Source organism: Oncorhynchus gorbuscha, linkage group LG04 (assembly GCF_021184085.1).
Source record: "Oncorhynchus gorbuscha isolate QuinsamMale2020 ecotype Even-year linkage group LG04, OgorEven_v1.0, whole genome shotgun sequence".
Taxonomy (NCBI): domain Eukaryota; kingdom Metazoa; phylum Chordata; class Actinopteri; order Salmoniformes; family Salmonidae; genus Oncorhynchus; species Oncorhynchus gorbuscha.
The window spans coordinates 20,131,234-20,148,737 of NC_060176.1; the positions used below are offsets into that span (position 1 = coordinate 20,131,234).

At 45.4% G+C, this 17,504-nt stretch overlaps 1 protein-coding gene across 1 annotated transcript in view; it reads left to right on the plus strand.

Annotated features, from left to right (window-relative positions):
- The first annotated feature begins 8,155 nt into the window (after positions 1–8,155).
- Positions 8,156–17,504, plus strand: part of LOC124033812 (immunoglobulin superfamily DCC subclass member 4-like) — a 60,528-nt gene continuing 51,179 nt past the window's right edge. The window contains exon 1 of the mRNA XM_046346159.1: positions 8,156–8,572. Coding sequence (XP_046202115.1) covers positions 8,428–8,572 — 145 coding nt within the window. The 5' untranslated portion in view covers positions 8,156–8,427. The remainder of the gene's footprint in view (positions 8,573–17,504) is intronic.

The window sequence follows — 17,504 nt, forward strand, 5'->3', positions numbered from 1 at the left end:
CTCCCTCTGTAGGCAGATTGGTAGGAGTGGGCAGAAGGCTGGGCTTTTGTGCCTTTGCCCATGAGATCATAACCCAGGATGTGCTCAGAATAATGAAAAGAGGGAGGCATTACATCATGAACAAACACACACACCCTGGTACCTCATTGAATAGTAGTGTGTGTGTGTGTGTGTGTGTGTGTGTGTGTGTGTGTGTGTGTGTGTGTGTGTGTGTGTGTGTGTGTGTGTGTGTGTGTGTGTGTGTGTGTGTGTGTGTGTGTGTGTGTGTGCGTGCGTGCGTGCGTGCGTGCGTGCGTGCGTGCGTGCGTGCGTGCGTGCGTGCGTGCGTGTGTGTGTGCGTGTGTGTGTGTGTGTGTGTGTGTGTGTGTGTGTGTGTGTGTGTGTGTGTGTGTGTGAGGTAAGTACATGTTTGCCTTGTTAAACTGAATATGAATGTCCTCCTCCCACCCTGTTCCCCCCTCAGTGCTCCATGGTTGGGCATGCTGCCAGTAAGACCCCGGTGGTATTGTACTACTAAAGCAAACCATTTGCCCAGTCACCCTTAGTCTTGGTTTCTATGGAGACCCCTTCCTCCTCGCCAAGCATGCACTCGGCACCGATCCAGCGAAAGGGGGTGGGATAACACCAAGCCGGCCAATCACACACACTCACCTACTTTACATATGCAAACATGGACCATGAACTTCTCCATGATGCACAGTTTGCTCCCCAAATTATTACACTAGTGTTAGTTGAATGGCTGTTCTGAGAAGAAAAATAGGTCGTAAAAAGCTATTAATTTCACCAAAACCACTTTTGTTGTTTGAATTGCGCACTAATTGCATCGTCTGACGTGTAAATGAAAAAAGAAACACATAAGATACGTATTTTGGTCTTTTCTCCTCCCCTGTAGCATGTTCTTTGTTGACATAACTCATGGTATGTTTGTCTGATGTAACATACCCTCAGCTTTTCCACCAGAGGGCAGTGCTCTGTCTGTGTCTTCTCCTCTCCTTACTGTAGAGCAGCCCTGCTGCTGCCTGTCAGACAGATAGACCTGGCCTTGGGGGGGATGAAACTCAGCCACTGTGGAGGCTACTGCAGTCAACACAACCAAAATACAAACACCTCGGCACTTCAAGAACACTGTGACCTCTACAGAGCACAAAGGCCAGGGCAGGAACCACAGCCAGAGATAGAGGCCAGGAGAGATATGGGACCGTACAGGTGGCTGGGAGGGAAGGCAAGAGAAAAAAATGGATGCTTATCTCAACTAATTAGCATGGCCTTTTTGGCAACCATTAAAAGTATACAGCGAGACAGGGCAGGGTTTGGGCCTATTTGGTTTTACAATCGCTCTGCCTCAGCCTCTCCTCTGAGCATAGTAATCCTGTCTACTACCGCCATCCATTGTCCAAGATGTAAAGACCCACACACAACCACTCATTTTAAAAGGCCCTAGGAGAAGAAGGAAAAATCTGATTTGTTCACACACAGGAAAAACACAAAGGTTGGGTTCATTGCCAAAATAAAAACTACTTTCCCTGTTCACTGAAGCCTGACAACTTTACTATCCTAATTGGCCTCATTAAGTGGAACCTCAAAGTGTGTAAATAATTTGTCTGCAATAAGCTTGCCCTATCTTTAGCTCTCTTGGCTCGCTCTCTCTGACTTGTTTTCGTTGTGCAGAGAAAGGAGGCCCAGAGTTAAAATAGCAGCCCATAGTTCCTGGAGCAGATGTAGGATCTTAATTTGATCACCCTGTTGACTTTCCAGCAATTTAAACCTGTAGTGTATTTTAGTTTAAAACAGGCGTCAGAAGTTCGTAATTTCCACTTTGAAATTTCAGACTTGATTTTACCTTACAAAAACATCTATCAACCCTTACAAAATGTCCATTAATAAATCACATTTCCTGTTGTTGCAGGATTATTTTCTTGCTGTAGCAAACTGGCTCAAATTAAGATCCTATATCTGTATTGTATTATCCTTTGACAAAAATAACCTTTGATGTGGTAATGAGAGAGACCAGTGTAGAATCACAGCGCCACAGATCTCAAAATGCTTTCCATCTGAACATGGTTTATTACGAGGCTTGTTTCTGTAGTGTTAACAAATCACAGATGGGGTACTCTTGTTGTTGTTCTGGCAGGTCCTGTCCGTTTGTGGTTTTGGGGGAATAGAGTGAATTAAGATCAAAGTAGAGTTGCTCAGGACCACGTCTCTTCTGTTGTTAACTAGCTCTGTGGCACTAGTAGGACAAATCACGTCTCAACACTTTGTAAACATGCATGTCTGGAGCGCTGCGACTTTGTTTCTATCATGGGCAAGCTAACATTCATGTAGTGCAGGGATGGGCAACTGGCGGCCTGCAGCCCCCCCTTTCTATCATGGGCAAGCTAACATTCATGTAGTGCAGGGATGGGCAACTGGCGGCCTGCAGCCCCCCCTTTCTATCATGGGCAAGCTAACATTCATGTTGTGCAGGGATGGGCAACTGGCGGCCTGCAGCCCCCCCCTTTCTATCATGGGCAAGCTAACATTCATGTTGTGCAGGGATGGGCAACTGGCGGCCTGCAGCCCCCCCCTTTCTATCATGGGCAAGCTAACATTCATGTAGTGCAGGGATGGGCAACTGGCGGCCTGCAGCCTCCCCTTTCTATCATGGGCAAGCTAACATTCATGTAGTGCAGGGATGGGCAACTGGCGGCCCGGCCCCCCTTTTGTAGGCCCTGTGGATCAAAAATTATTTACCAATAATCATTTACAAAAATAATTGATGAACTTGGTCGTGATCTCAATTTACTGGAATAGTAGAATGCATAAGGAGCAATTTCAAAACAAATTTGTCCATCAGCAGAATTTCACTTTTTATGTCAGTCGCTGACAGTCATTAGTCTAGCCAAACTTAATCATAACGTAATCATGGTCGAATTACCCACCTGGGGGCCCCCATTGATCTTCAGTCACTCTCACTCAGAAATCATATTAAAAACAGCAAACATTTCTCTTCACCCTATAGCAAAATATGTAGAATTGCAGTAAATTAGCTGTAAAACGGCTCATTTGGTTTCTACGCCCCATTGTGAAATGAATAGAATTTCATGAAACCTTTTATAAAATTGCAAAATCATCTCCCCGCCACATGGCAGACTGTGTAGAATTGCAGCAAACTTGCTTTAAAACTGCAACATTGCAGCCTCTGATCCTGCCGTGTCACATGTCACATGTCACACACATAGAAGTGTCCACTCTGTCTCTTTTTCTTTCTCAGTACCATTTGAGATCACACTTCTAACAAGCAACTTTAAAAGGCATTTCTAAAGTCATATGCAAACCAGCTTATAAAGGGTTTATAAAGGCTTCATTCATTCATGTTTTGGTTGAAGTAGGAACATATTTCTCTTGGGTAAGTAATCACTTTCAGAATGCAGCCTACTAAACTTTGCATGTTGGTGGAGAGTTTTAATTGCAGGGGTCATACTATATACTGTACTGCCTCTTACGGACAGCTGTTCCTGTATTGAAGTAACCAATGCACTCAGTATTTTATGACGGATGGTGAAAGGAGAGAAAGCGTTGTCAGACCACAAGCACTCAAGTCCCAACCACATCTGGTATTACACTCAAAATGAATTTTTCTAATCCAATAACAAATGATCCAAATAACAACACAGTCACAGGATTTGTGTCCGCACATGGTGTTGAAATTCATCCCACCTGGCCCAGAACACCAATCTCTCTGAATGTGGCCATAATCCAATCACACGGGACGCATTTCAACACCAGGCATAGACAGAGTGCATTGTACATTGGCGAGCCATTGAACAGGAGATGGGAGTTATTCTTACCTATTCACCACAATAACAGGATGGACTCAGATCGACCTGTCAGATCCCTGGAAACACGGGGCTGCAATGCAAAGTGTCTGTGCAGGCACTAATCCCTCAGCCACAATTCTCCAACTCCAACCAATCTCCTCCTGTAGGCATACTATTCCCCTGGCTGCAGAGCGGAATCAGCACATGGGGCTGCTGGGTATGCCACAGCATGTTATTGTCTCCTCTCTCTCTCAGGCGGCTGGGGTCCAGCTGGCTCCTGCTGTGTGTTATCATGTGAAAACCAATGGCGGGTCCCTTAACACATGGTGCAGGGCAGGGCAGGGCAGGGCAGGGCAGGGCAGGGCAGGGCAGGGCAGGGCAGGGCAGGGCAGGGCAGGGCAGGGCAGGGCAGGGCAGGGCAGGGCAGGGCAGGGCAGGCGGCGACTAGATGGGTGATTGGTATGCAGTCAGAGACCCTTCACTAGCGAAGGACCACATGTTCAATCCCTGGTCCTCATCTCTACCCTTTCTCTACCTCCCTCTCTTCTCTCCCTCTCTGGTGAGGGTGAGGCTGCATGCCCTGAGAATTGAGATAAAAATGATCTGTCTTTTCAACTGATTTAATGGTACTGGCTAAACCATGGAGCAACTAGGGGCATATATTACGTTGGCTATCATAATGATGTGTGATATGAATAGTTATCTAGGAGAAATCTTGTTTTGCTGTAGTCTGTATGAGTGCCATGTGTGCATTTTGAAAACATGGCAGATGCACTCAACCTTGGACACCACCAGTGGCAACACGTAATTCAGGGCAGGTGGGGCAGTCAGCAGGAAAATATGGAGCGTAGGGGTTGATAATGTTCTCTAGTTGCGCCGTGATTGGCTCAGTGTTCTGTCACTCATGGGGACACTACGTCACTGCCAAATCTAAGGGTAGAGCCTGAAAAGTCAAGCTCCTTGGGTGCTGCCATAGAGTTACATTAGAAGTGCCCATCCAAGAAGGCTCAATGTCATTGGCCATAGTTAAATATGATGTCAAATCACATTACATCTACAATAGCTTGATTGGACTGATCATGTCAACATCATACTTTCATATCTAGGCTTGCAGTCATCATCATTAATCAAGTTGACAATCTAATGAAAATCCTTTTTAATCTTTGTCATATGAAGAGAAATGATAGATAAAATGTATAAGTGCTCATTGGCCATTGGACATAAACATTATACAACAAGTTGGAAATGGCAAATTCAACAATAACTGGTTTGCTTGCAGTTGCTAACTGCAAGCATTGCAGAGCAATCACTAGCCTGCTATTCAGTGGAGTGGGTGTGTAGTCCCAATTCTGGGTTTAAGGGTCTCTTTTCCACATGTAAAATAATAAACATTCAACATTGGCCATGCTGTCAATCCAGTATGATTTCTGCCGCGCTCAAAACAACTGTTAACTCAGAACTAGGAAATTTGACTTCAGTGAGTTCAAGACAACTGGGAACTCGGGAACAAACAAGCTCCGACTGGGAAAATAAGTTTTGAACAGTCATTCAACACGGAATTGTAAGTCGGGAACTCTGTCCTCTTTCTAGACCCTCGACCTGAAGATCACTGACGTCATCATAATTCAACCTTGTTTTTTTCAGAGTGCCCAGTTGTCTTGAAAGTACCATAAATCCATAGAATGTCAGACTTCGATAACAAAGTTTAATGACAAAATGTGCCCACGAAGGACTGCTGCGCCACCTTCCTGTTCAATTGCAGACAGAGTTCAGTGTGTCAAATCGGAGGGCATTTTGTACGGACCTCTGGCAGTCTCTATAGGGGTACTACAGGGTTCAATTCTCGGGCCGACTCTTTTCTCTGTATATATCTTGCTGCGGGCAATTCCCTGATCCACCTCTACGCAGACAACACCATTCTGTATACTTCTGGCCCTTCCTTGGACACTGTGCTAACTAACCTCCAAACGAGCTTCAATGCCATACAACACTCCTTCTGTGGCCTCCAACTGCTCTTAAACGCTAGTAAAACCAAAAGCATGCTCGTCAACCTTTCGCTGCCCGCACCCGCCCGCCCGACTAGCATCACCACCTTGGACGGTTCCGACCTAGAATATGTGGACAACTTTAAATACCTAGGTGTCTGGCTAGACTGTAAACTCTCCTTCTAGATTCATATTAAACATCTCCAATCCAAAATCAAATCTAGAATCGGCTTTCTATTTCGCAACAAAGTCTCCTTCACTCACGCCGTCAAATTTACCCTAGTTAAACTGACTATCCTACCGATCCTCGACTTTGGCGATGTCATCTACAAAATAGCTTCCAACACTCTACTCAGCAAACTGGATGCAGTCTATCACAGTGCCATCCGTTTTGTTACCAAATCATCTTATATCACCCACCACTGCGACCTGTATGCTCTAGTCGGCTGGCCCTCGCTACATATTCGTCGCCAGACCCACTGGCTCCAGGTCATCTAGGTAAAGCTCCGCCTTATCTCAGTTCACTGGTCATGATAACAACACCCACCCGTAGAACACGTTCCAGCAGGTATATCTCACTGATCATCCCCAAAGCCAACACCTCATTTGGCCGCCTTTCCTTACAGTTCTCCGCTGCCAGTAACTGGAACGAATTGCAAAAATCGCTGAAGTTGGAGACTTTTATTTCCCTCACCAACTTTAAACATCAACTATCTGAGCAGCTAACCGATCGCTGTAGCTGTACATAGTTAATCTGTAAATAGCCCACCCAGTCTACCTACTTCATCCCAATACTGTTTTTTTAATTTTATTTACTTTTCTGCTCTTTTTCACACCAGTATCTCTACTTACACATCATCATCTGCTCATTTATCACTCCAGTGTTTATCTTCTAAATTGTAATTATTCGCTCCTATGGCCTATTTATTGCCTACCTCCTCATGCCTTTTGCACACACTGTATATAGACTTTCTTTTTCTACTGTGTCATTGACTTGTTTATTGTGTTATTGGCTTGTTTATTGTTTACTCCATGTGTAACTCTGTGTTGTTGTCTGTGTCACACTGCTTTGCTTTATCTTGTCCAGGTCGCAGTTGCAAATGAGAACGTGTTCTCAACTAGCCTACCTGGTTAAATAAAGGTGTTCTCAACTAGCCTACCTGGTTAAATAAAGGTGTTCTCAACTAGCCTACCTGGTTAAATAAAGGTGGGGGGGAAAAAGAAGGTGAGCACAGCACAACATGGTGAGTCCAAAAATGTCTTGTATGCTGCTGCATAAGTGATGTAATATGCCAGGGAGATATGTATTCCTTAGCTAAGAAAGTAATACTAAGTGCACGTTGTGTAGTAAGCTGTTAGTAGCCCATGCGCCACACCCTAATCATTTGGTATATTTTCCCCTCTTAATTTCGCCTACTGTTCTGACTTGGTGGTGCACATGTAGCCTATATCCTGTTTTAGAGAAATGTAATCATAGACTATTGTAAAAGCTTTCATTGGCTGCTTATATGCCCCCTTTATTTATACTACGGTTCTGGCTTGGTGTACCAGGATAACACTGTAAGATTGGCCCTTGTTCTGAATTCTGTTGCTGTACATTTCAAAAGTACTGAACAAATAGATATACTGACGTCCTAGCTTGCTCATTAATGTCTTAATCGAAATTACGGATTGCCTCTTATCCCCTTGTTGTCCCCTTATGCCATAGTTTGTACATCTCAATTGTCAGTAGAAACCACATTTGTTTAAGCAAGTCAGCAATATCAGCTAAGTTTTTTTAAAGGCAGTAAATGAAGCTGAATGAACTGTTTCACTGCCAGACAATGCTCCACTGATAGCCAGGTGTAGCAGTGGTAAGGTGTTGGGACTGCTGTTGGGACAGCTTTATGTAGGCCCTAACAGTTTGTGGGCACCGTTTGTCACCGCTATAGTGCAATTAATGTATTGGTTAGTGTTGTGTTGTGGCTTTGCTGGCTTGCATCCCTATTAAAATTATTTTGTTTGCCCCCCCAGTATTTAAATGCTAAAGTCGCCGCTGGACACCACTTCTGTTTTAAACGTCAGTTGACTCAGCTGCCCAATCTCTGTCTTCCATATGAAACCGCATAATTTTATTTTATTATTTATTTAACCTTTATTTAACTAGGCAGAACAAATTTGTAAATGTAGTTCTCGCCTCAGTTAAATGCAGTTATTTAAACGCCATTCGGGAGCCCAATATAGCGAGATTGATTCTAGTTGTTTTGCCGGCTATATCGGCACGGCTGCGGCACACAGCAGTCTATTCACAGGCGTAGAGCACAACAACAAAGATAGGGGGTGTGTGAAATTATTGGCAGCGTTTCAGGTGACTCCAGGAGACACCTAAAGTGGGACTTGCCAGTGTGTTTGAGGGAGTGTGTGTGTATATGTGCATACGTCCGTACGTGTGTGTGTACGAGTGTGCGTGTGTGGAGCAGCCAACACACACTTACATTCGCTCACAACATGGCGATGAAAGGCCGAGAGACACGACGGCTCTCTCCCCACTAAATGCAACCATGTTCTGAGTGAAAGCAGGGTACTATGCCAAAGGGAAATACGTTAACTAATAGCCAACTAATAGTCTATTTCAGAGAGGATCTAATTGCGGATTCCATGATATGCATGTTGATCGCGGTATAGCTGGCTGTAGAGACCCGCACGCTGCTTTACCCCACTGCTGGAAATCAATGCTTTACATGGCGGTGGAGACTATCTGGTTTTTCTATCTACTTTCGTTGGGCTTCTGTGGACCATCCGTTCAAGGTAAGTCGCTTAGCTTAATATACATGTTATTGACTTAGGCATGCCTTTCAAGTTAGTAATGTGTTCTATTATAGTTATCTTTCAGAACATATGCAGGTGCGATAGGAAGAGATTGGTTAGTGAACACATTTTGCACCTTACTCGTTGCAGTGTTTGTATCTAACTGTTGAGTCTAGGTAACAGGACTATGTTAGGTCAATCTAGCAAAGGCTATAACGTTCTTACTTTTGTTCAATGGCCCATTCGTCTTCCAGCACACGCTGTCGGGTTTCTCTTTATACCCAAATGCTGGACTGCCGGTTACAAAGTTAGTTGCACATATGCAACTATGTAACCATTATCTGCTCATAACGTATTTAATGTTACAGTGGAGGCATGCGTTCATTGAAGACATGTGCTGTGGGGTTGAGTTTGAGGAATGTGGGTTGCGTTTCAAGAGGTTTAAATAATGAGCGTTAAACATGTGGCCTGTGGGTTTTCTGCACAAATATCATTTCTCACAATTCAAAAGCGTTGCCGGTGGGACAAAATCGTTTTTCAGATGTCACGATTTATAAATCTAATGCAATACCCCATATTGCTACAACAGGAGTTTGCCTCTAGTAAGGTGTATGCCTAAATAACACTGTTATTACAATTATTTATGAGCTGCTCTCATACCTTACACACGAAAACGTTTCTTATCAATTGTCACACAATTGTATTTATGTTTGTGCTCTTGCCTCGAAACAAATTAAGGCTTATTATATTTTGTGATGTTTGAATCCTCATATCGAACATGTGCCTTGTGTTTTGGGGGCTTGGGAGTGGATGCACTTGGTCGCTGCCTTTCAGGCATCGCGGTGGCCTTCAGATGAAGAAGGGAAGCGGTGATTTGAGAGCCATGGAGCCACCGATAGGCGGCGAGGCAGCCAGGCGCTGAGCGAGAGAGAATTGTCGACTAAGAAAAGTGCAGGAGCACGAGAGTAGAAACATGAAATGGGCCGATGGGATTTTGTTCTGCTTTAGCCTATCTGAAGTAGCTCACGTTAGAGGAAAGGCAAACATATTGGATCATTGCTTTGAAAAACGTGGAGGAATAGTGGTATCGGGGCTGACAATGCTTTCCTGTTAATCAAGATGCATGGAGGAGCACCCCTGTTCTACCTGAATATGTACAAGTGAGACTTCAGGTATGTCTCACAAACCTATAGGATGGGTAAAGAGGTTGTTGATCATGTCATTTGGACTAATGCATTTTCAAGGCTAGAGAACACAAACTGTGTTCCATGATAATGCATTTTCCACCCATTCTATCCATCGTGTTGTCACAATGAGGTTTAAGCTGGAGATACAAACTACAATACATTACCTTGAGGGGTTGTGTGTGTGTGTGTGTGTGTGCGTGCTTGGAACAGGCAACAGTGGCATGTGCTTATCACAAGGCCCACAGTAATGTGTGTGAGCATCTCCCTCAGCCCTCATACACCCTGGGGTGTGTTCCCACAGCCCACAGTGGAGCATTGTAGAGCCTTCACTGGACTGGTGGGAGCTTTCCTGTGTGTGTGTGTGTGTGTGTGTGTGTGTGTGTGTGTGTGTGTGTGTGTGTGTGTGTGTGTGTGTGTGTGTGTGTGTGTGTGTGTGTGTGTGTGTGTGTGTGTGTGTGTGTGTGTGTGTGTGTGTGTGTGTGTGTGTGTGTGTGTGTGTGTGTGTGTGTGTGTGTGTGAGAGTGGTATGTTTGGAGAGAGAAAGAGGAATGTTAAGGGTGGTGGGTTGGTTGGGAGGGTGTTGTGGGAACTGGAGCTGGCGAATGGAGGTTGCTGGGTGGGAGTAGGGGGTGATAGTGGGGCAGGGATGAATGGACGGGTGCATGGGACTCCGCTACATCAGATCCACAAACAAAGAGCTTGTTTTTTCCATTTGAAAGATCAAATGAAAATATGTCGACTCCTCTGAACTCATCAGGAACAAATGAATGCTGTGAGAGTGAGTGTCTGTGTGTTTAGATAAGCTCTCTGTCTCTCTCTCTCCCTCTAACCCAGTACTCCCGCTAGGAGTGTCACATGCACCACGACCAAATTACTGGGGTTTCACTAAACCCTCATCACTACTTCACTCAAAAGAGGCATCCTCTCTATGGTTCCCAGCGTTGTCTCCTATTCTCCTTTACTCTCTAATCCTGACTCATTCTAGTCATCCTATCTCATCCATGGTCAACAATTTAATGCTCAGTGTTAATCAGCCCACTGACCCCTGCTTCAATTTGACTCCTCCTCACTCTTCCTACCTCTGTCTGAGGCTCGACTGACCTCTGTCCCTCCTAGTCATTCATCATTGGTCCTGTTCAATGCCTCCCTCCCCTTCATTCCTACCTTCCTCAATGTAATCACAGATATTATACCACAGTGCCATCCGTTTTGTCACCAAAGCCCCATATACTACCCACAACTGCGACCTGTACGCTCTCGTTGGCTGGCCCTCGCTTCATACTCGTCGCCCAAACCCACTGGCTCCAGGTCATCTACAAGACCATGCTAGGTAAAGTCCCCCCTTATCTCAGCTCGCTGGTCACCATAGCAGCACCCACCTGTAGCACGCGCTCTCTGGTCACCCCCAAAACCAATTCTTTCTTTGGCCGCCTCTCCTTCCAGTTCTCTGCTGCCAATGACTGGAATGAACTACAAAAATTTCTGAAACTGGAAACACTTATCTCCCTCGCTAGCTTTAAGCACCAGCTGTCAGAGCAGCTCACAGATTACTGCATCTGTACATAGCCCATCTATAATTTAGCCCAAACAACTACCTCTTCCCCTACTGTATTTATTTTTCTCCTTTGCACCCCATTATTTCTATCTCTACTTTGCACATTCTTCCACTGCAAATCAACCATTCCAGTGTTTTACTTGTTATATTGTACTTACTTCGCCACCATGACCTTTTTTGCCTTTACCTCTCTTATCTCACCTCATTTGCTCACTTTGCTTTATCTTGGCCAGGTCGCAATTGTAAATGAGAACTTGTTCTCAACTTGCCTACCTGGTTAAATAAAGGTGAAATGAAATAAAATAAAACAAATTAACTGGTTGTGTTTGGTGAAAGTAGTAGGTTGGTAGGTGTTACCCATCCAATCATATATAGATCTGTTTTTTTCCCAGGAGTTGAGTTAGGAAGGATATCTAAATTGGAACAGGGCCTATATCCACCCAATCCATCCCTATTACATGCCACTGACTCAGTCCTAGTCTGCAGCACCCTACATCAGCCCCTCTGCGGCACCCTACCTCAGCCCCTGTCTGCAGGACCCCACCTCAGCCCCTGTCTGCAGGACCCCACCTCAGCCCCTGTCTGCAGGACCCCACCTCAACCCCTGTCTGCAGCACCCCACCTCAGCCCCTGTCTGCAGGACCCCACCTCAGCCCCTGTCTGCAGGACCCCACCTCAGCCCCTGTCTGCAGCACCCCACATCAGCCCCTGTCTGCAGCACCCCACCTCAGCCCCTGTCTGCAGCACCCCACCTCAGCCCCTGTCTGCAGCACCCTACATCAGCCCCTGTCTGCAGCATCCTACATCAGCCCCTGTCTGCAGCACCCTACATCAGCCCCTGTCTGCAGCACCCTACATCAGCCCCTGTCTGCAGCACCCCACCTCAGCCCCTGTCTGCAGCACCCCACCTCAGCCCCTGTCTGCAGCACCCTACATCAGCCCCTGTCTGCAGCACCCTACATCAGCCCCTCTGCAGCACCCCACCTCAGCCCCTGTCTGCAGCACGCTACATCAGCCCCTCTGCGACACCCTACCTCAGCCCCTGTCTGCAGCACCCTACATCAGCCCCTGTCTGCAGGACCCTACGTCAGCCCCTGTCTGCAGCACCCTACATCAGCCCCTGTCTGCAGGACCCTACATCAGCCCCTGTCTGCAGCAACCTACCTCAGCCCCTGTCTGCAGGACCCTACATCAGCCCCTGTCTGCAGCACCCTACATCAGCCCCTGTCTGCAGCACCCTACATCAGGCCCTGTCTGCAGCACCCTACCTCAGCCCCTGTCTGCAGGACCCTACATCAGCCCCTGTCTGCAGCACCCTACATCAGCCCCTGTCTGCAGCACCCTACATCAGCCCCTGTCTGCAGCACCCTACATCAGCCCCTGTCTGCAGCACCCTACCTCAGCCCCTGTCTGCAGCACCCTACATCAGCCCCTGTCTGCAGCACCCTACCTCAGCCCCTGTCTGCAGCACCCTACATCAGCCCCTGTCTGCAGCACCCTACATCAGCCCCTGTCTGCAGCACCCTACATCAGCCCCTGTCTGCAGCACCCTACATCAGGCCCTGTCTGCAGCACCCTACATCAGCCCCTGGAGGATGCTTGTGAACAAGTCCTGCTTAATAAAGATAATTGCATTTCTTTGAGCTGTTCTGTAAATGGAGTAATTATGTTAAGTTTGTTGCAACAATGACTATGCGCTTGGCTAAAGTCATTAGCATTATTTGAACTTTGTCTGGCAAAAATCCGCTTGTAATCCAAGCCGTTGTATTTTATTTATTGTGCCCATATCTCAATCCCTTGGTCCTTGAGGTGTGATTGCTGTTTTTCTGACAGCCCAGTGGGGTGGAAATGGCATGTTTTATAAGCATGAGGAGTGTAGTATGTGTCTTTGTGTGTGTCTGACTGTGCCTACATGTTTGCCTACTAGGATTGTGAGGTATTCAGATTGTCATACCGTCTCTCTACCATACCGGAGTATACGGGGTGCACATTTTTTGACGCGCAAAACAATTTGGGCAACAGCGGTCTTAATCCAGGAGGGGTTTGAATGTCTTTGCTGTAAACAAGAAGCTGGATCTTGACATCTAGCCACCCAGCTAGCAAGTCAGAAAACCAAATGCATAGCTGGGGCCCTGAGCCAGATATGATTTATTTGACACATCTTAGATTTCTTCTGGTTATACTTAACTTATAAGCAGTGGCATAGGACGCAACCCCCGTAACGGTATTGAAAATCATACCGTCTGTATTTTCAAAATACCCCGGTATATGGTATAAACAGCATACCGGCCAAGCCTAGTGCCTACTCTATTTGTATGTGAGTGCATCTTGATCCCCCTGGAGATACACAGCTAAATTAGGATGCATATTATTTAAAGAGGCCCCAGGCTGAATTTGAGCTGCATATCTTTGTCCAGTGAAGTTGTTGGTTTGTATGGCTGGCCGGGTGTGTCTGTTCATGTTTGGTAGTGTCAGAGGACCAATCCTAGTCTCAGAGGTGGTATAAACGACTGTTCAGAGGGAAGTAGCTTGAATGAGACAGGAAGAATTTCCATTTTACTGTATGTCTGGCCTCTGGTGTCTACTGGGCTCTTTATTTTGGTGGTCGTCTGTGGTTGCACAAGTTGGTGGTTCAGAGAGCTTCCCTTCGACTTTAACCAGATTACTGTCAAATCTTAGACGGGTAGTCAGGAAACTGACGATGCAGAGGCATTGATGCCTTTGGCCATTAATATAGTAAAATCCGGAAACTATCATTTTGAGAGAAAAAAGAGAAGATTATTCTTTCAGTGAAATACGGAACCGTTCCATATTTTATCGAACTGGTGGCATCCCTAAGTCTAAATATCGCTGTTACATTGCACAACCTTCAACGTTATGTCATAATTATGTACAATTCTGGCAAATTAATTACGGTCTTTGTTAGGAAGATATAATCTTCACACAGTTCGCAACGAGCCTTGCGGCCCAAACTGTTGCATATACCCTGACCTCTGCTTGCACTGAACACAAGAGAAGTGACACAATTTTCCTAGTTAATATTGCCTGCTAACATGAATTTCTTTTCACTAAATATGCTTCTGTGTATTGATTTGAAGAAAGGCATTGATGTTTATGGTTAGGTACATTTGTGCAACGACTGTGCTTTTTTCACAAATGCGCTTTTGTTAAATCATCACCCGTTTGGCGAAGTTGAAGTAGGCTGTGATTCGATGATACATTAACAGGCACCGCATTGATTATATACAATGCAGGACCATCTAGTTATTAACCTAGTAATATCATCAACCACGTGTAGTTAACTAGTAATTATGTGAAGATTGATTGTTTTTTACAAGATAAATATAATGCTAGCAACTTACCGTGGCTCCTTGCAGCCACAAGGTCCTTTTGACGCTGCACTCGCGTAACAGGTGTTCAGCCTGCCACACAGTTTCCTCGTGGATTTCTATGTAAACGGCCATAATCGGGCGTCCAAAAAGGCAGATTACCGATTGTTATGAAAACTCGAAATCGTCCCTAATTAATCGGCCATGCCGATTAATCGGTCGACCTCTACTTCATACTATCATGTGTGTGGAGTAACACTGTAATTGCCCGCTAGTAACAATATTGTATATAATGGAGTGGAATGTTTTTTGTTGTTATTACCGGTGCACCAATTCTACTTTTCTGTGCTAGACTTTTGATCTGCACCAGAAAGTTGAATGTGTAACGTACGTCATGATGCCGTCCACCTGTGAATGTAAGACGCCCGTCCTCCTGCACTGTTGGAGATGTCTGGTCTCTAAAGCCTCCTTCCCTGCTCTGATGGCTGCCAGCTGGGATAAGTGCAGAGCTCATTCTGTTCAATTAGACTGCACCTAAATCTCTGTAGGCTGACGTCTAGGATTCCTCTAAGTTTCTCAAAACAACCTTTACACTTAAGCCAACTCCGCACTAAAAAGGCTTATTGGTTTTTGGTTGATGTACAGCTACTTATTTGCCTCATCTCTGCAATCGGTTTGGGATGATTATTTAATCAACCACAACACATAGGCCTACTCCTTTTACATGGTCAGGGACAACTGCTGCACTGCATGACCCTCTCATGTCCATGTCCCAGTCCTGGCTGTGGGGAGTTCCCACTGGCTGTGGGGAGTTTTGATGTTCTCTAGAAATATATATCAGTGCCAACGGGACTTCAGAGAGAGCGTTGTGAGTATTGATGCCTCCCCCCCGGGCTATAAACAGCCCAGGATCAATAGTGCTGGATCAATATGCTGTGTGATACGTTTGTCACAGGGATGGGTCCAGTCAGGTGATCCCCAGAGTATTCCACTACAGCCAGGGCTGAATGTTAAAACACTCAGGTGCTGCTGCTGTGTGGCCACTGCCTACTGTCGGCTAGTTTTAACAGGACGATACTGCTATCTTGAAGAAAAGTAGTTGATTTGATGGATTCATTTTTGTATTGTATAATGCCACACGGTAACTTCATCGATATATTTGTTTTAGATTGTTCTTATTTATTATGTCTGGCTCATTATGGTTTGTCAGCTGTGTTATCTAAGGGATAATAATTTTGCTGTTGAAAGACGTGTCTATGTGTGGTAAACGAGTCACAAGCTACAGGCTACATGTTTTTGTTCTGTTGCTAGTGTGTGTGTGTGTGCTTTAGGCAGAGATGGTGATTTGTGTGTGTGTGTGTGTGTGTGTGTGTGTGTGTGTGTGTGTGTGTGTGTGTGTGTGTGTGTGTGTGTGTGTGTGTGTGTGTGTGTGTGTGTGTGTGTGTGTGTGTGTGTGTGTGTGTGTGTGTGTGTGTGTGTAAGAGCAGGGTCTCTTCCTCACGGCGCTGGTTGGGTAAACAGTCATTCGATCACATTCCTTCCATTCCGCACTGCTGTCCGCTCAGTCACATGACCAAGGAGGAGTAGCATGGGGCTTGCAGTGGGGAGGGGGACTGAGGAGGGGAGGGGCTGCTGCATGAGGGGCGAGAACCCTGATTGAGTAGACAAGGTGCAGAGTAGGGCCCAGACCCAAATCAATCCCTAGCCCCTACTTCTAAACACTATTTGCGTATCTGAAAAGATAAGAACGGTATAAAAAATATGGTATAGATCGTGCCCTGAATGCTGATTGGCTGACAGCTGTGGTATATCAGACCATATACCATGGGTATGGCAAAACATGTTTTTTACTGCTCTAATTACGTTGGTAACCAGTTTATAATAGCGATAAGGCACCTCGGGGGTTTGTGGTATATGGCCAATACACCACGGCTAAGGGCTGTATCCAGGCACTCCACGTTGCGTTGTGCTTAAGAACAGCCCTTAGCCCTGGTATATTGGCCATATACCATACACCCTCTTACCTTATTGCTTAATTAACCCTCTTTTATGCTAGGTGAGGTTTTCCACCATATTGCTTAATCCAATCAATGACTGTATATATGAATGGACCAATCCATTGATCATGTGACACCATTCATTCCTACGTGAAGACTCAATAGCGCATTGAAGCCAAATGAAGTCGTTTAAGATGTTGTCTCATGGAGACATAACATGCATAATTTGAGCTGCTTCAGGAAGTGACATTGCAGGCTAGCTCAGTGCTGCCCCCTCTTATTGAGTAACTCAAGTCGAAGGCCGACCGGGGTACTGTATGCTGCCATTAGCAATTATCCTTATAGCTTCTTTTGGGTGCGATTTGAAAAATAATTATTTTAAGGACATACATCTGGTGAATTAGAAGCAATTATTGGTAACATGATTGTAGTGTAATTTGTTATTTATTATCATGAAGATTGACCACAAACATCACCATTTTTCCATTCACTATAATGAGGGATCCCATTTTCTGCTAACAATGCCTGCAGTACCGTGTTTGGCCTTGAACTTCGGTTGCTTCAATAAGAGGGGGCAGTCGTTCTCAAGGGGGCATCCAATTTAAGAGACTGGAGGGGTTCAGTAGAAGCAGGAGCTAGGGGTTTATATTGGACTGGGCATAAGAGGTTGTACAGAGTACACATGGGCATACATACACAAACAAAACGGCGTAGCCTGTGACACAAATCCAACCAGGATGTATGTATGTACAGTTGCGGTCAAATATATTGTCCCCCTTGCACCATTCACTATTTCTTCTAAAATAAATTAAAATTGCAAAAACCTTTGGTCTTCACACGTATTTGCTTGGTTTACAACTGCAC